Genomic DNA, 15,319 nt, shown 5'->3' on the forward strand with positions numbered 1-15,319 from the left:
TAAGTGTCTCCAGTTTCAGAGATTTTTGTAGTTCGTTCCAGTCATTGGCAGCAAGAGCAGAACTGGAAGGAGAGGCGGCCAAGGAGGAATTGGTTTTGGGGGTGACCAGAGAGATATACCTGCTTGGAGCTCGTGCTACAGGTGGGTGCTGCTATGGTGACCAGCGAGCTGAGATAAGGGGACTTTACCTAGCAGGGTCTTGTAGATGACCTGGAGCCAGTGGGTTGGCGACGAGTATGAAGCAGGGCCAGCCAACGAGAGCGTACAGGTCGCAGTGGTGTGGTAGTATATGGGCTTTGGTGACAAAACGGATGGCACTGTGATAGACTGCATCCAAATTAACGAGTAGGGTATTGGAGGCTATTTTGTAAATGACATCGCCAATAGTCGAGGATCGTAGATGGTCAGTTTACAGGGGTATGTTGGCGCATGAGTAGAAGGAGGCTTTGTTGCGAAATAGGAAGCCAATTCTAGATTTAACTTTGGATTGGAGATGTTTGATGTGAGTCTGGAAGGAGAGTTTACAGTCTAACCAGACACCTAAGTATTTGTAGTTGTCCACATATTCTAAGTCAGAACCGTTCAGAGTAGTAGTGATGCTGGACGGGCGGCAGGTGCAGGCAGCGATCGGGTGAAGAGCATGCATTTAGTTTTACTTGTATTTAAGAGCAGTTGGAGGCCACGGAAGGAGAGTTGGAGGCATTGAAGCTCGTCTGGAGGTTAGTTAACACAGTGTCCAAAGGGCCAGAAGTATACAGATGGTGTCGTCTGCGTAGAGGTGGATCAGAGACTCACCAGCAGCAAGAGTGACATCATTGATGTATACAGTTTGTGTGTGTGAAAGCTGCCGGGAACTGGCAGGAAGTACGTCCCATAATTTTACAAACTAGCCGTCTGACTGCCAAGGCTAAGAAAGCGTTTCCTTTCCTGTGCAACAGGAAATTACCAGTGAATGTCCCGCCTCCTCTTCCTGGTCTACTGTGAGTCGCACAACAGCACAAGAGGTGTTTTGGAATTTAGTAACATCACGATGCATGAAAGAGAAAGACTGATTCTGCTCAGAGGGAATTGGGGAGGGTTACAAAATGCCTGGTACACAGAGTCCCTTTTCGTGTTGTGTCCATTTTAAAACAAACACAAGAAACAAATGTGTGTTTCTAGGACACTGACTAAAAGTTGCATCAGAGAACAGCTTTACACTGAACAAACATTCCACTATCAAAGTAATTGCACCTGGAGAGCCAACCACTCTCCGTAGCCGATGGAAGACCTTTAAACAGGTTAACATTCAGAACCACAAGGCCAGACGAATTACCAAAGACGCGTACTCGACAGAGCGCAGACGAGCTGGCAAGAGTCTTCACTGACATTTTCAACCCATCCTTAACCCAGTCTGTAATACCTACATGTTTCAAGACCACCACCATAGTCCCTGTGCCCAAGAACACGAAGGTAACCTGTCTAAAATGACTATAGCACTCACATCTGGGTTGTTCGCCAATGCTGGAAGGGGGGCCTTCCCCCAGAGTGAAAAAGTTTGGGAACCCCTGCGCTAGCGAACTATTGTAGCGATTCATTGCATGGAGAAATATATGATGAGTTTTTAGTTTCTCTTACAATAAAATGTAGTTCTATAGCATATTTTAGTTTCCTTACAATAAAAACACTAATGTAATCCATTTGATCAACTTTATTTGTTAGATTCGATTTGAATGAGTTAATAGGAAAAGTCCAGTTACAGCTCCGTTTGACAAAGTAGAAATGAAAAAGATGATAATAATAAATAATAAAACCAGCCAGGTGCACAGGTGAAATGACTTGCCTAAACACAAGCACCAGCGCCTGAACAATCGTAAAGGATGAATTACATAAAAAAATATATTTGTGTAAATATATTCATGACAAGATATAAAAGTAATTTGTTGATCGTATCAAAAACTGTATTGTGGCCTATTACGTGCCTTTTCACATGATTCAATCTAGTCTTCTCTTTATGCTTCGAGTCCACAGTCAGCACACATTTTCGGGGCTTTGTGTGAGCAAGCCCCACAAAATAAATTGATTGAATTTCACAGTTTATGGGCTCATGGTCTCTCGAGAGGTTGGCGTGGCATGGTCTCTCGGGAAAAAAGATCCACCCCATACCTATCATACCAAAATGACTCCACATTCCGCGGACATACAAGAGTGCAATAAATGCTTTGAGTTCATCCATAAACATGTCTCATGTATGGTTTCCTTTTCTGTGCACATGAGCAACAGTACAATCTGATATGCTGCAACATCTGCATGTCAAACTCATCACTCCTTTCTACCCAAACCGTGCCATCCCTCCCAACCCCTGTCTCGCCGCCCGCGCCATCCCTCCCCAGACCCTGTCTCCGCCGCGCCACCTCCCAGACCCACGCCACCCTCCGTCTCCCGACCGCGCCACCCTCCCCGCCGTCTCAACGCCTGCCCCGTCTCGCCGCGCCATCCCTCCCAGACCCGTCTCGCCGCGCCATCCCTCCCAGAACCCCGGTCTCGCCGCGCCATCCCTCCCAGACCCGGTCTCGCCGCGCCATCCCCTCCCAGACCCCGGTCTCGCCGCGCCATCCCTCCCAGACCCCGGTCTCGCCGCGCCATCCCTCCCAGACCCCTGTCTCGCCGCGCCATCCCTCCCAGACCCCCGTTCTCGCCGTCGCCATCCCTCCCAGACCCGTCTCGCCGTGCCATCCCTCCCAGACCCCTGTCTCGCCGTGCCATCCCTCCCAGACTCCTGCTCGCCGTGCCATCCCTCCCAGACTCCTGTCTCACCGTGGCAGTTGGATCAGTCTGTTGGCTCTTGTTTTTTGCGGCGAGATCAGGCATCGGAGGCAGAGGCTCGAAGTAAATATCAGAATCAGATTACTTTTCATCAGCAACGTAGATTTCAAGCTCAATAGCCAATCCGCCATCCAACTCATCTAAATTCTGCAGCATTTGCAATGCTGTCAGTGCATCCATTTGTTTGGTTGGGCTTGCCATTGTATGGTTGTACTCAGCGTCTATAAATGGTATATAATTTCCTGAGTCAAATCAATCTTCATAATAAAATAAGACCTCACAACTCTTCATCATTACACTATTGTTCTAAATTCAAATCATCCTCTTCACCCTCATGATCAAATTCATCACCCTCTTCCTCATCGTTCATTGAAGTCACATGCCCCATTATCAGTTTGTCAGGTTTTTATCGCCCATTCATTCATCGATGATAGAATAGCATATTTAATTATGTGTTATTATGTTACTAGTTTAGCTTTTATGTTACTAGTAGCCAGAGCAATGCTGCCGCACGAATGGTCATGTTCTGAATGCATGGACAGCACGGATATTCCTGGAAAAAGTGACACTTGGAAATAGAGCTGCACCTCTTCAATGTAGAGAGTTATATGACAAAGATAAATGTCATAGAACCAGCAGAACATGCTCTTTCTGATACTATATAGAAATCAAAATGTTTTACCTGCATGTGACTCTGAAGGAGATTTGATAAAGTGATGCTCCTTTCCCTGCATCTGTAACTTACATCCCTTCATGTAGAAACTGATAGGCCTAATAGTCACTCAGATTATTGTCCATTTAAAATCTTGTCTATAGGGTAACTCTGGTGAAATAATTTTAGGCATAGTTGAGTGTGTAGTTTAGGTATAGTTGAGGTGTAGTGTCGATGGGCCTGACTGGCATTTTATTTCCCGCTCATCAACTTGGATCGATTCAAGGATATGTTTTGCATTATTCTCAAGCTAATGCAACACATAGCATGTTTTCGTTTTCCTTACAATACATTGATTAGTAATAGAGTTACAGTAAATATCAGTCCTGTAACAGCTTCTTTTTTACAACAAAAAAGGAAAAAAAAAAAAAAAAAAGAAAAAAAAAATTATAAAAAGCAGAAAAATGGCAATCAAAAAAAAACCCGCAAAAAAAGGGCACCAACGGGGGTCAAAATATTGTAAAAACATTTTTTTTGGAGCGGGGCCCCCAAAATGCTGATAAAAAAAGGGGAAGGGCCATTTTAAAAAAAAAAAAACAAAAAAAAAACCATTTTAACAACAACTATTGGTTGTTCTAAAAAATTTAAAAGAATTCAAAAAACCAATCTTTAAAATCGCCCATTTCGAAAAAAAATTTTCCCCAATTTGCCAATGTTTTCATGTTTCCCCCAGGGGGGTGGGGCTTGGTTATTCGTTTGGTTCCATTTCAGGAAAAAGTATTTTTTTTCAGGGACCCCTTTGGAAACTTTTTTTTTCCCCAAACATTGTTTTTTTTTTTTAACCATTTTTTTACAGGCCTTATTTCTAAAAAAAAATTGAATTAAAAATTCATATTTGCTTGGGTTGGGGATTGTTTTTTCCTGTCCCGACGGCCAAGGGACTTGGGGAAAGGGACTGTTTTTTTTTCAAGGGGAATTTTTTCCTTTTTTTTGGGGAAGTGGCCCAAAAAGGGGGCCAAGGAAGGGCTTCGGGACTTTGAAAACCCGAATTAAAAAACATTTTTCTTTGGGAGTTTTTCTTTGAAAAAGAAAATGCTGTTTTGGGCAGCTTGGGACCGGCGGCCTTTTTCCCCTATTCCCAAAAAAAAAAAAAAAAAAACCTTGACAAAAAAGCTTGAAAGAGAATTTTTTCTGCCAGGCGAGGAGGGATAAAAGAGGGAGGGGGAGAAGAAAATGCGAAGGAAGAAGAAAAAAAAAAACTTTCTCCCCAAAAATAAACAAAAGGTGTGCCAAAAGCCTTGTTGTTCATTTTTTTTCATAAAAAACCCAAAGGAAAGGAATCGAAGGGGGGGGATGGGTTAATTCGCTTTTGCCAAAAAAAAAGGCGGGGCTTTTCCAAAACCCCAAAAAGGAGTACTGGGAGTTAAAATGGGTCTGAAAAATTACTTAACGTTTAAAATTTTGTGGGGATTTAATTTTCCGGGGTTTTCTTAAAAAAAAAAACCCTGGGTTTTTTTTGCTTTTGTCAAATTCTTATTTGGGGTAGGTTGTGGTGTTTTAGGAAATTTTGATGAGTTGATTTTTTTTTTTTAAAAAATCCAAGCTTTAAGAAATCTTTAAATTTGCTTTAGGTTTAAAAACGTAACAAAATGTGGAAAAAGTCAAGGGGTCTGAATAATTTCAGAATGCACTGTATATTGTTTTTAAAATTGTTTTATTATAACTATCATTGTTTTATTTCGTATCCCAATACCTGGGTGTATGTAGTAATGCATGAAACAAACTGATTAAGAACATTTGAGGTAAACAAAAAAAGAGAAACCTCCAATGTTTTATCGGAGCCCCTGGCGAGACTGCCTCTGTAGGGCACCATCTTATCCATAGTTAAGATGGTGCCAACACACACATACAATACATACGCCCACACGCTGCTGCTACTACTACTGTCTATTATCTATCCTGTTGCCTAGTAACTTTACCCCTACCTATATGTACAGTACGTCGCTACCACAATTACCTCATACCCCTGCACATCGACTTGGTACTGGTACTACCTGTATATAGCCATGTTATTTTCTACTCCCTATATTCTACTCGCTGTTGTCTACAAAGCATGTGAAATAAAATTTGATTCTACACTTCCATGATAAGAGATCAATGCAAAACCTAAACACGCACACTTAAATGGCGAGCAAGGTAATGTCAGWTTTGTTTATAGAAAAAGTCCCATCTTTCCAGTTGTTTATAATAACAGGATGTTATGGCTGTCTATCTGTAATTGATGAAATGAGTAGTACAATGGTAATGCTGTATTGCAACATAAGAGTCTGCCTTCTTTATGTTCGTCATTCAGYGGGTGAGAACACAGCAGATTGAGCATTATTTTATGAGCTACTTTGCTCAGCGGTTCTTAAATTTCACACAAGCAAAACCAACAACTCGGACATGAAATGTGACTGAATCTAGAAGTGGCATCAGGGTTGTGTTCATTAGGCGCCAAACGGAAGACAACCGACTGGAATATGGAAAGACTACATGGACTTGTCCAATAAGAAAATGCTTATTTTAGTTTTCCGTTGATTTTTTTTTGTTTAAGTATCTGTTGTGGAGAACTGTTAGAGACAAACATTGTTTTGACCTCAAATAGTATTAAAGTGAAACATATTTACAAAGCAGTGTGCTAGTAGCGTCGACTTGGCTGAGACCCCAATCTCTCGCTCTCACCAAGCACCTTGTACATCCCATCTAGCCAGGCAAGAAAGGAGTGAGGKATTAGCAGTGTTTGTGTTTTTATACACAATCCATTCATTGAAAACAAACGCGCAAAGATAATCCAATGAAACAGGGTGAGCGGTGTGTTCACTCACACCCCCCCCTACAGTACAGACACCGGGCTGTACAGTTAAGACAGGCCTGTCTTTGTTTTCTCTGTTTCATTGTCTGATAGGGGTGGGTGAGTGAGTGAGTGAATGGATGGGTAAGGCCTATGTGACTCACAGATCATTAATCTGATGTGGTTTGCTTTAGTCCACCCTACTGTTCTGAGTCAGGTCCGGTCTGCTTTACAGCTCATCCATCTTAGGTCAGTCTTAAGATAGTACAGTAAACCACTTCATTGTCCCAGGCTTGTACAGTTTTGCTGCCTGTAGCAGTCCTAGAATGGTACCTACTTCACTAGCCCAGGTTTTTAGTGGTTTAGTAATACTGTAGACTTCCACTGACAGGAGTCTCTTCTACTTTCCTCAACCTTTTCAATATTCTTGGTTGGCCCTGGTTAACTATGTCAAGAGAACCAGCTGACCAAATTAAGTTTGACTTCCTCTTTCAAATCAGGAAGTTAATGATTTCTCTTTAGTTTAACTTCCACTGTGGCATTATAGAAATCTCATTTTTCAACAAAGGTTGCAGTTGTAGTCTAGCTAGGACTTCACCAGCTGATTCAGAGGATGCCATTGGCGTTTCCCCTCTCAACCACAATTTTTTACCCACAATGCACYTCCTGTTTGTTGAAAGTAAAACCGGGTGAGAGGTGAAGACCGAGTTCACTTGTATCCATCGTCCCTCTGTAGGCCCATCGATACACCACCACACAGAGCGTATGGAAGAGAACAGTACGCCGCAGGAGAATTATAATTTGGTCATAACTGCTCCGCCATTTCCTGGTTTCTAAAATTCTAATAGTTTGCCTAATTTCAGTTTATATGTCACAAAATAAGCAAGTATAGTGTAGCGAATCATTGTGCCATTTAAACCGCTGTGAAATGTTTTCCATAACCAAAAGTATTGTATTTTCAGCTGGGGTACAAAACTGAAAGTAAAAGAAACAAAAAGAAAACTTAAAAAGAATGGGAAGAATAGAAATAGCACACACAGAAACAATCTACTGCTTCTTAGACTTGCTTTCAATGAGAATGACAAATATAACTCAAATTTCTATGGGAATGTGGTCGGGTTGCCCAAAAAGTTACATATTGGGAAAGGGATATACCTAGTCAGTTGTACAACTGAAATGTGTCTTCCGCATTTAACCCTAACTCTGAATCAGAGAAGTGCGGGGGGGGCTGCTTTAAATCGTCATCCACGTCATCGGTTAACTGCCTTGCTCAGGGGCAGAACGACAGATTTTTACCTTGTCAGCTCAAGGAGTCGATCCAGAAACCTTTGTTACTGGCCCGACGCGCCTACCCGCCAGGCTATTGTCGCTTTAATGAGAGATCCTGGCAGAGGCGTGCGGAGATGTGAAAAGCTGTTCAAATGGAGGAAGACAGAGCTGAGGTGGCCTTTGGTTACATAAACACACACGCTCTAATTTTAAAAACGCCCATTGATCAACAGTCCCCACACACAGAAACAAGCACCATAGCCTGTCGTAACAGGCAAGTCCTAGCTAGTACTCTGCTGTGACGACACAGGCGTTCTGTGCGTACAAAAGTCGTGACTTCGCAATGACTGAACTCTATGGTGCACTTCAGTGCTCTGTTGCAGATGGTGATGTCCCCTGGGCTTACTGCATGCTGGGAAGTCCTCTCGGCTTTCCAATACAAACTACAGGGGGAGCTGGCCTGACTAAATGTTTTTATTTTATTTTTTTTATCTGAGACATAACTGCTCGAACAACGGATAATGTTGGTTTGCCTGACTTTGGCTCTTCAATACAAGGGCCCGGCCCTGGGCTTAGCTACCACWGGTTGTCAAAAAAAGAGAAAGAAATATTTTAAAAAGAGAAGAGACAGATGTAAATACAATTGTTACCTCCTGAACTAAGCTCACTTGTTTCATTTAATACAAGAGCAAACATTTCCACAGAAACAAACTCCACCTGCTTTGCAACATCTGAGGCCAGCCCTTGAAGTGTTAGCAACAACAGGCTTACTTATACCCAACTGCCGACATCCAATCTGTTAATCTGGAGGGTAATGACAATAACAAAACAGCACTCTGGCTAGAGTAGGGAGTTGACTGCGATAGGCTGTGGGCCAGATTACTATGGGTCTGGAAACCGATAAGGGGTGTCTTGGTCTGTAGAAGGTAACACTACACCACTGTGCCATGCTGGTTGAGAGTATTGCTTTGTCCACCAGCACTCACACACACACACAGTCTTACACACTCGGCCTACATGAGAACGCCTGCTGCCATGGCAACGCTGGGCCGCTCTGGGGCTTGTCAGAGGAGTCTGCAGTGGGGCATGGTGGGGAGCTGTATGGGCTTGTCCCTGTTTAGGCTATACCAACATTACTGCTGCCTGGCAGCTAGGCTAGCAAACTAGGGCGACACACAGTTAAGGCGAGAGCATGTACAGACAGACAGACAAGACAGGCAGCCATAATCAATAGGTGATCGACCGAGGTAATACGTACATGTAGGTTTGGTTAGGTGATCGACCGAGGTAATACGTACATGTAGGTTTGGTTAGGTGATCGGACGAGGAATACGTACATGTAGGTTTGGTTAGGTGATCGACCGAGGTAATACGTACATGTAGGTTTGGTTAGGTGATCGACCGAGGTAATCACGTACATGTAGGTTGGTTAGGTGATCGACGAGGTAATACGTACATGTAGGTTTGGTTAGGTGATTGATTGAAGTACTAATCTCATCAAAAAAAGAAACGTCCTCTCACTGTCAACTGTTAATTTTCAGCAAACTTAACGTGTAAATATTTGTATAAACATAACAAGATTCAACAACTGAGACATAAGTTCCACAGACATGTGACTAACAGAAATTTAATAATATGTCCCTGAACAAAGGGGGGGGGTCAAAATCAAAAGTAACAGTCAGTATCTGGTGTGGTCACCAGCTGCATTAAATACTGCAGTGCATCTCCTCCTCATGGGCCACACCATATTTACTGTGAGATGTTGCCCCACTCTTTCACCAAGGCACCTGCAAGTTCCCGGACATTTCTGGAGGGGGGGGGGCTAGCTCTCACCCTCCGATCCAACAGGTCCCAGATGTGCTCAATGGGATTGAGATCCGGGCTCTTCGCTGGCCATGGCAGAACACTGACATTCCTGTCTTGCAGGAAATCAAGCACAGAACAAGCAGTATGGCTGGTGGCATTGTCATGCTGGAGAGTCATGTCAGGATGAGCCTGCAGGAAGGGTATCACATGAGGGAGGAGGATGTCTTCCCTGTAACGCACAGCGTTGAGATTGCCTGCAATGACAACAAGCGCCGTCCGATGATGCTGTGACACATCGCCCCAGACCATGACGGACCCTCCACATCGATACAGCTCCAGAGTACAGGCCTTGGTGTAATGCTCATTCCTTCGACGATAAACGCAAATCCAACCATCACCCCTGCTGAGACAAAACCACGACTCGTCAGTGAAGAGCACTTTTTGCCAGTCCTGTCTGGTCCAGCGACGGTGGGTTTGTGCCCATAGGCGACGTTGTTGCCGGTGATGTCTGGTGAGGACCTGCCTTACAACAGGCCTACAAGCCCTCAGTCCAGCCTCTCTCATCCTATTGTGGACAGTCTGAGCACTGCTGGAGGGATTGTGCATTCCTGGTGTAACTCGGGCAGTTGTTGCCATCCTGTACCTGTCCCAGCAGGTGCGATGTTCGGATGTACCGATCCTGTGCAGGTGTTACACGATCAGCTGTCCGTCCTGTCTCCCTGTAGCGTCGTCTTAAGCGTCTCACAGTACGGACATTGCAATTTATTGCCCTGGCCACATTTGCAGTCCTCATGCCTCCTTGCAGAATGCCTAAGGCACGTTCASGCAGATGAGCAGGGACCCTGGGCATCTTTCTTTTGGTGTTTTTCAGAGTTAGTAGAAAGGCCTCTTTAGTGTCCTASGTTTTCATAACTGTGACCTTAATTGCCTACCGTCTGTAAGCTGTTAGTGTCTTAACGACCGTTCCACAGGTGTATGTTCATTGAACAAGCATGGGAAACAGTGTTTAAACCATTYACAAAGAAGATCAGTGAAGTTATTTGGATTTTTACGAATGATCTTTGAAAGACAGGGTTCTGAAAAAGGGACGTTTTTTGTTGTTGCTGAGTGTATGTACATGTAGGTAAGCAGAAAGTCCGGGTTGCCGTTTAMCTGTTCAGCAGTTTAATGGCTTTTGGGTAGAAGCTGTTCAGGAGCCTTTTGGTCCTAGAGACTGCTACCGCTTGCCGTGTGGTAGCAGAGAGAACATACTGACTTGGGTGGCTGGAACCTGACAATATTTAGTGCCTTCCTCTGACACCGCTTGGTATCGAGGTCCTGGATGGCAGGGAGCTCTGCCCCAGTGATGTAGTGGGCCATACGCACTGCCCTCTAACGCTTTGCCGTCAAATGCCGAGCAGGTGCCATACCAAGCAGTGATGCAACCAGTCAAGATCCTCTCAGTAGTGCAGCTGTAGAACTGAGGATCTGAGGGCACATGCCAAATCTTTTCAGTCTCCAGAGGGGGAAGAGGCATTGTCGTGCCCTGTTCACAACTGTCTTGGTGTGTTTGGACCATGATAGGTCCTTAGTTATGTGGACACTGAGGAACTAACCTTGGCATTCTTGGACACGGGGACTATGGTGGTCTGCTTGAAACGCGGGTATTCCAGACTGGGTCAAGGAGAGGTTGAAAATGTCAGTGAAGGTGAGCACTAGGTGGTCAAGCACATGCTCGGAGTATACATCCTGGTAATCTGTCTGGCCCCGCGGCCTTGTGAATGTTAMCCTKTTWAAMAGGKTTTACTCACATTGTCTGGAACAGCTGGTGCGCTCATGCAAGGTTCAGTGTTCCTTGCCTCGAAGAGACCTTAGAAGGCATTCAGCTTGTCTGGTAGGCATGCATCACTGTGCAGCTCGTGGCTGGGTATCCCTTTGTAATCCGTGATAGATATGGCAGGGCTTGCAAACTGACGAGCGTGAGAGCCAGTGTAGTAGGATTCGATCTGCGTCCTGTATTGATGCTTTGCCTGTTTGATAGTTCGTCGGAGAGCGTAGCAGGATTTTTTTTATTTTGATAAACGTCCAGATTTGTGCCCCGCTCCTTGAAAGCGGCAGCTCTAGCCTTTAGCTCAGTATGGATGTTGCCTGTAATCCATGGCTTCTGGTTAGGATATGTACGTACGTATGGCCACTGTGGGGACTACATCATCCATGCACTTAATGAAGCCGGTGACTAATGTGGTAAACTCCTCAATGCCATGGGACGAGTCATGGAATATATCCAATGTGCTAGCGAAACTGTCCTGTAGCTTTGCATCCGCCTTATTGGACCACTTCTATATTGAGCGCATCAATGGGATACTTCCCGTTTGGGATTTTGCTTGTAAGCAAGAATTAATAGGGTGGAGTAAGTCAGATTTGCCAAATGGAGGGTGAGATTTGCATGYGTCTCTGTGTGTAGAGGTGATCTAGAGTTTTTTCTCTAGTTTTTCTCTATGCTGGTAGAAATAAGTTGAAACGGATTTCAGTTTCCCTGCATTAAAATCCCCGGCCACTAGGAGTGCCGCATCTGGATGAGCATKTTCTTCTTTGCTTATGGCCTTATACAGCTCGTTGAGCGCAGTCTTAGTGCCAGCATCGGTTTGTGGTGGTAAATAGACATCAAGAGGCTCATAAAGGTGGTCTCCCGAATGGCCCCCTATTCACTACTTTGGACCATCATAGTCAACGTACAGTAAACAAAATAGCACAATTGGTCAGGTGCCTACTATGCCTCCGAGACAGTGGGGGGAAATAAACAAATGACACCGTTTATATTTAAGACAATCATCTCACGCAGAACGGAAATTATGGTCTTCATGTGTGAAGAATGTGACAGCAGCCAATTGTCCTGTTCCGACACAGAGAAACACAATGAGACAGGAAGTGGGCTTTCTGGGAACGCCACACACACACACATATAGGCTAGGCCTTTATTCCTTATTACTCACTCATTCTCTCATTACGAAATCTCTTTTCTGACTAAACCAGACTAAAAGGGAAGAGACACGGTAAATAAAAAGTGATAGACGAGTCATTGTGTATATAGAGAAGTTAAAACAATTCTGTGGCCTCCCTTCAGTTGAGCTCAAACCCACTGACAAATGCTTCAGACAGATGGTTGCTCACTTATAGGAAAATGGAGGCGAATGGTATTTTGCGCCACATGCCTTCGTTCCTGTCCAAAATCTCAGAAATGTTGATTAAAAAAGAGACAGATTTAAAGTAGAAAGAGCATCTTTCTTCACAAAAATGATAAAAAAGTGGAAGTATAGAGGTCAAGCCTTCACAAAGTGTGGGCAACCATACCAGACTACATGCTTTGGAAACCAAYATTTATGTTTTGGCAGTGCTGGTATGATGTGGGACTTGTTACCCGGTTGTTTTGGCTGGGCTTTGTTGAACCTCTTTAAATAATTTTATTGTGCTAGAATCTTACCCATTTGTTTTGGCTTGTCACAAGGGCTACGTTTAGACAGTCAGCCCAATTCTGATATWTTTTTCCACTTATTGGCCTTTTGACAAATCACATCAGACCTTTTCACATCAGATCTTTTTCAGAGCTGATCTGATTGGTCAAGAGACACAATTAGTGGAAAAAAATGATTTGGGCTGCCTGTCTAAACGCAGCCATAGTGTGGGAAATGGGCATTGCAACCATTACTGATTGCTTGGCTAGTGGTATTTTCTTTAGGGACAAAAATTGAGGTTTCGGCAGTGCCGGTATGATGTGATTGATGTGGAAATTGGCCTTGCTGTTTTGGGGTTTGATGAAAAGACCCTTTAATATTTTGGTTGCGCTAAAGTGCTTGAACTACAATGGGTTATTTTGACTGAGCAATGCTAGAACTTGGTTATTTTGACTGAGCAATGCTAGAACTTGGTTATTTTGACTGAGCAATGCTAGAACTTGGTTTTATTTTTGCCTAGATATGCTAGAACTTTGGTTATTTTGACTGTGCAATGCTAGAACTTGGTTATTTTGACTGTGTTATGACTGCCTGTTTAGGCTGTGGTGTGGTTGTGTACAGAGTTGTTTTGGAGAGAGTTTGTATGATCGTCTTATGCAAGTAGAGTACTAGACATACCTGATTGTTTAGCTTGTGCTGGGAAGAGGATTCTGGGATGGTGAGGGAGTGGCTCCTGGTGACCCCCGCCCCCACCGACAACTGCCGAGGCTGAGAGCGACCTGCGAGATGACCCTTCACCTCAGTTGGTGGACTGCTGCCGCCAGCCCCTCCCTCCGTCTCATCTAGCAGCACGGCGTCCCAGGGGTCCCCGCCGGCTTGCCCTCCCACTACAGTCACRGTGCCGCTCGGTGCCGGTGAGGTGCCCTCCTCACCCTTGCACCCGTTGAGCGGGTCCAGGTCCAGCCACTCGAAGCGGCTGACGGCAAGTGGTTCCACGGCAGGTGGYGGTGGGTTGGGCGCCAGCGACACTGCACTGGTCGGGGCAGCATCCAGGTCAGTACTGGCTGACCTGCCGTTCTTCAAGTATTCCGAGGTGCTGTGGATCTTGTGGAAGAGCTTGGCCATCTCTGGGGTGACGGTGGGCTGCTGGAACACCATGGCKCCGGGCTGCTGGATAGGAGTGAAGGCCATGAAGGAGGTCTGCGGGCCAGGCAAGCCCATGTAGGGCGGCATGGCTGGAGAAAAGCCATTCTGGAAGGAGCAGGTCGGGGGCTTGGGGAACGGAGCAGAGGGGAACATGGGAGCCTGATGGTGGGTTGGCGTGGACACGCCGGAGGGGGTGGAGAGGATGGAAGGCATCCACTGGCCGTTGGGGAAGGGAGAGGGGCTGCAGGTGGCTTGGCTCCCCGGGTAGGAGGCGCTGAGGTTGAATCCCAACASCGAGGAGGGTCGCAAGGCCTTGCCGCTGTTGGCCCCGAAGTTGTCGTCCAGCAGTAGCTTCTCCAGCTCCTCATTGGTCAGCTTGTCMACGTCGATGTCCTGGAAGTTGTCTTTCTCCGCCTGCTTCTTGGCATCGGGGAAGACTATGAGGTCCTTCTCTGGTCGGCTGCTGGAGGAAGGAGTGGGCCTTGGAGCGGAGGTGGYGGTGGTCGCCGGGAGCGTGTGTCTCTTCTCCCTTTGTAGTTTCGCTAAGGCCTCCGCCTCCATGCGAAGGGCCTCCTCCTTACCCACAACCCCCATGGGCTGGGCCACGTCCAGCTTGAACCCATTTCCACTGGATATCTGGGCCATGATGTCAATTTGAGGGTGCCATGTAAGTCGAGTTTGTAGTCAGCACTGGTGACAATGGGTCAGATGGGAGATTTGTTTCTTCAAACACCTGGGAAAGGACGGGAAAAGAGCGCAAGTCACAATACAGACATCACCAGGAACAGTCTACAACCACGACAGGGTCCGACAGAGGCATCTGTTCTGCATTTAGTGAGCCATTTCCATAGCCAATAGTAAAGTCTGCAAGACAAAAAAAAACTAGCCGATCCTAATGCCGTTACATTGTTCCCTTACAGCTAGGCTATTTAAAAKGTATTACCAAGATTTATCAGCTATAATCACACGGGACCTTTCTGACTGACTTGTAAAAACATCAGAGCAAGAGGCTTACTGACATCCTGAAGTATCGAAGTTGTTCAACATGTAGAGACCGCAGAGAGAAAATCCCTGACAGCCCCTCATACACAATGATGCACAGTCAGGGTCAAGGTGGAGACCATAAAAGGCCTGTTAAAGTTTACTGCGCCTGACTAGCACAAGGACTGTCACATGGGTTTCACACTACAGTACAATGTGCTTCAAAATAAACCATCTTCCTTACTGATTTCAGAGTGTAGCTACAGTACGGATCAATGTAATAAGTGACTGTTATTTGGCTTGTGTGTGTGTTATTGGAGTGAAGAGTTGAGAATCAGGCCAACACACATCTACTGCATGCCCTTTTCATTGAAATTGATTGTCTGTCTCATACAA

At 45.2% G+C, this 15,319-nt stretch overlaps 1 protein-coding gene across 1 annotated transcript in view; it reads right to left on the bottom strand.

Moving 5' to 3' along the window:
• The window catches only part of LOC111971957 (phosphatidylinositol 4-phosphate 3-kinase C2 domain-containing subunit alpha), a 70,660-nt gene that overhangs the window by 47,427 nt on the left and 7,914 nt on the right, over positions 1-15,319 (bottom strand). The window contains exon 2 of the mRNA XM_023998751.1: positions 13,475-14,675. Within this exon, the coding sequence (XP_023854519.1) occupies positions 13,475-14,587 (1,113 nt within the window). The 5' untranslated portion in view covers positions 14,588-14,675. The remainder of the gene's footprint in view (positions 1-13,474; positions 14,676-15,319) is intronic.

This window comes from Salvelinus sp. IW2-2015, linkage group LG13, assembly GCF_002910315.2.
Source record: "Salvelinus sp. IW2-2015 linkage group LG13, ASM291031v2, whole genome shotgun sequence".
Taxonomy (NCBI): domain Eukaryota; kingdom Metazoa; phylum Chordata; class Actinopteri; order Salmoniformes; family Salmonidae; genus Salvelinus; species Salvelinus sp. IW2-2015.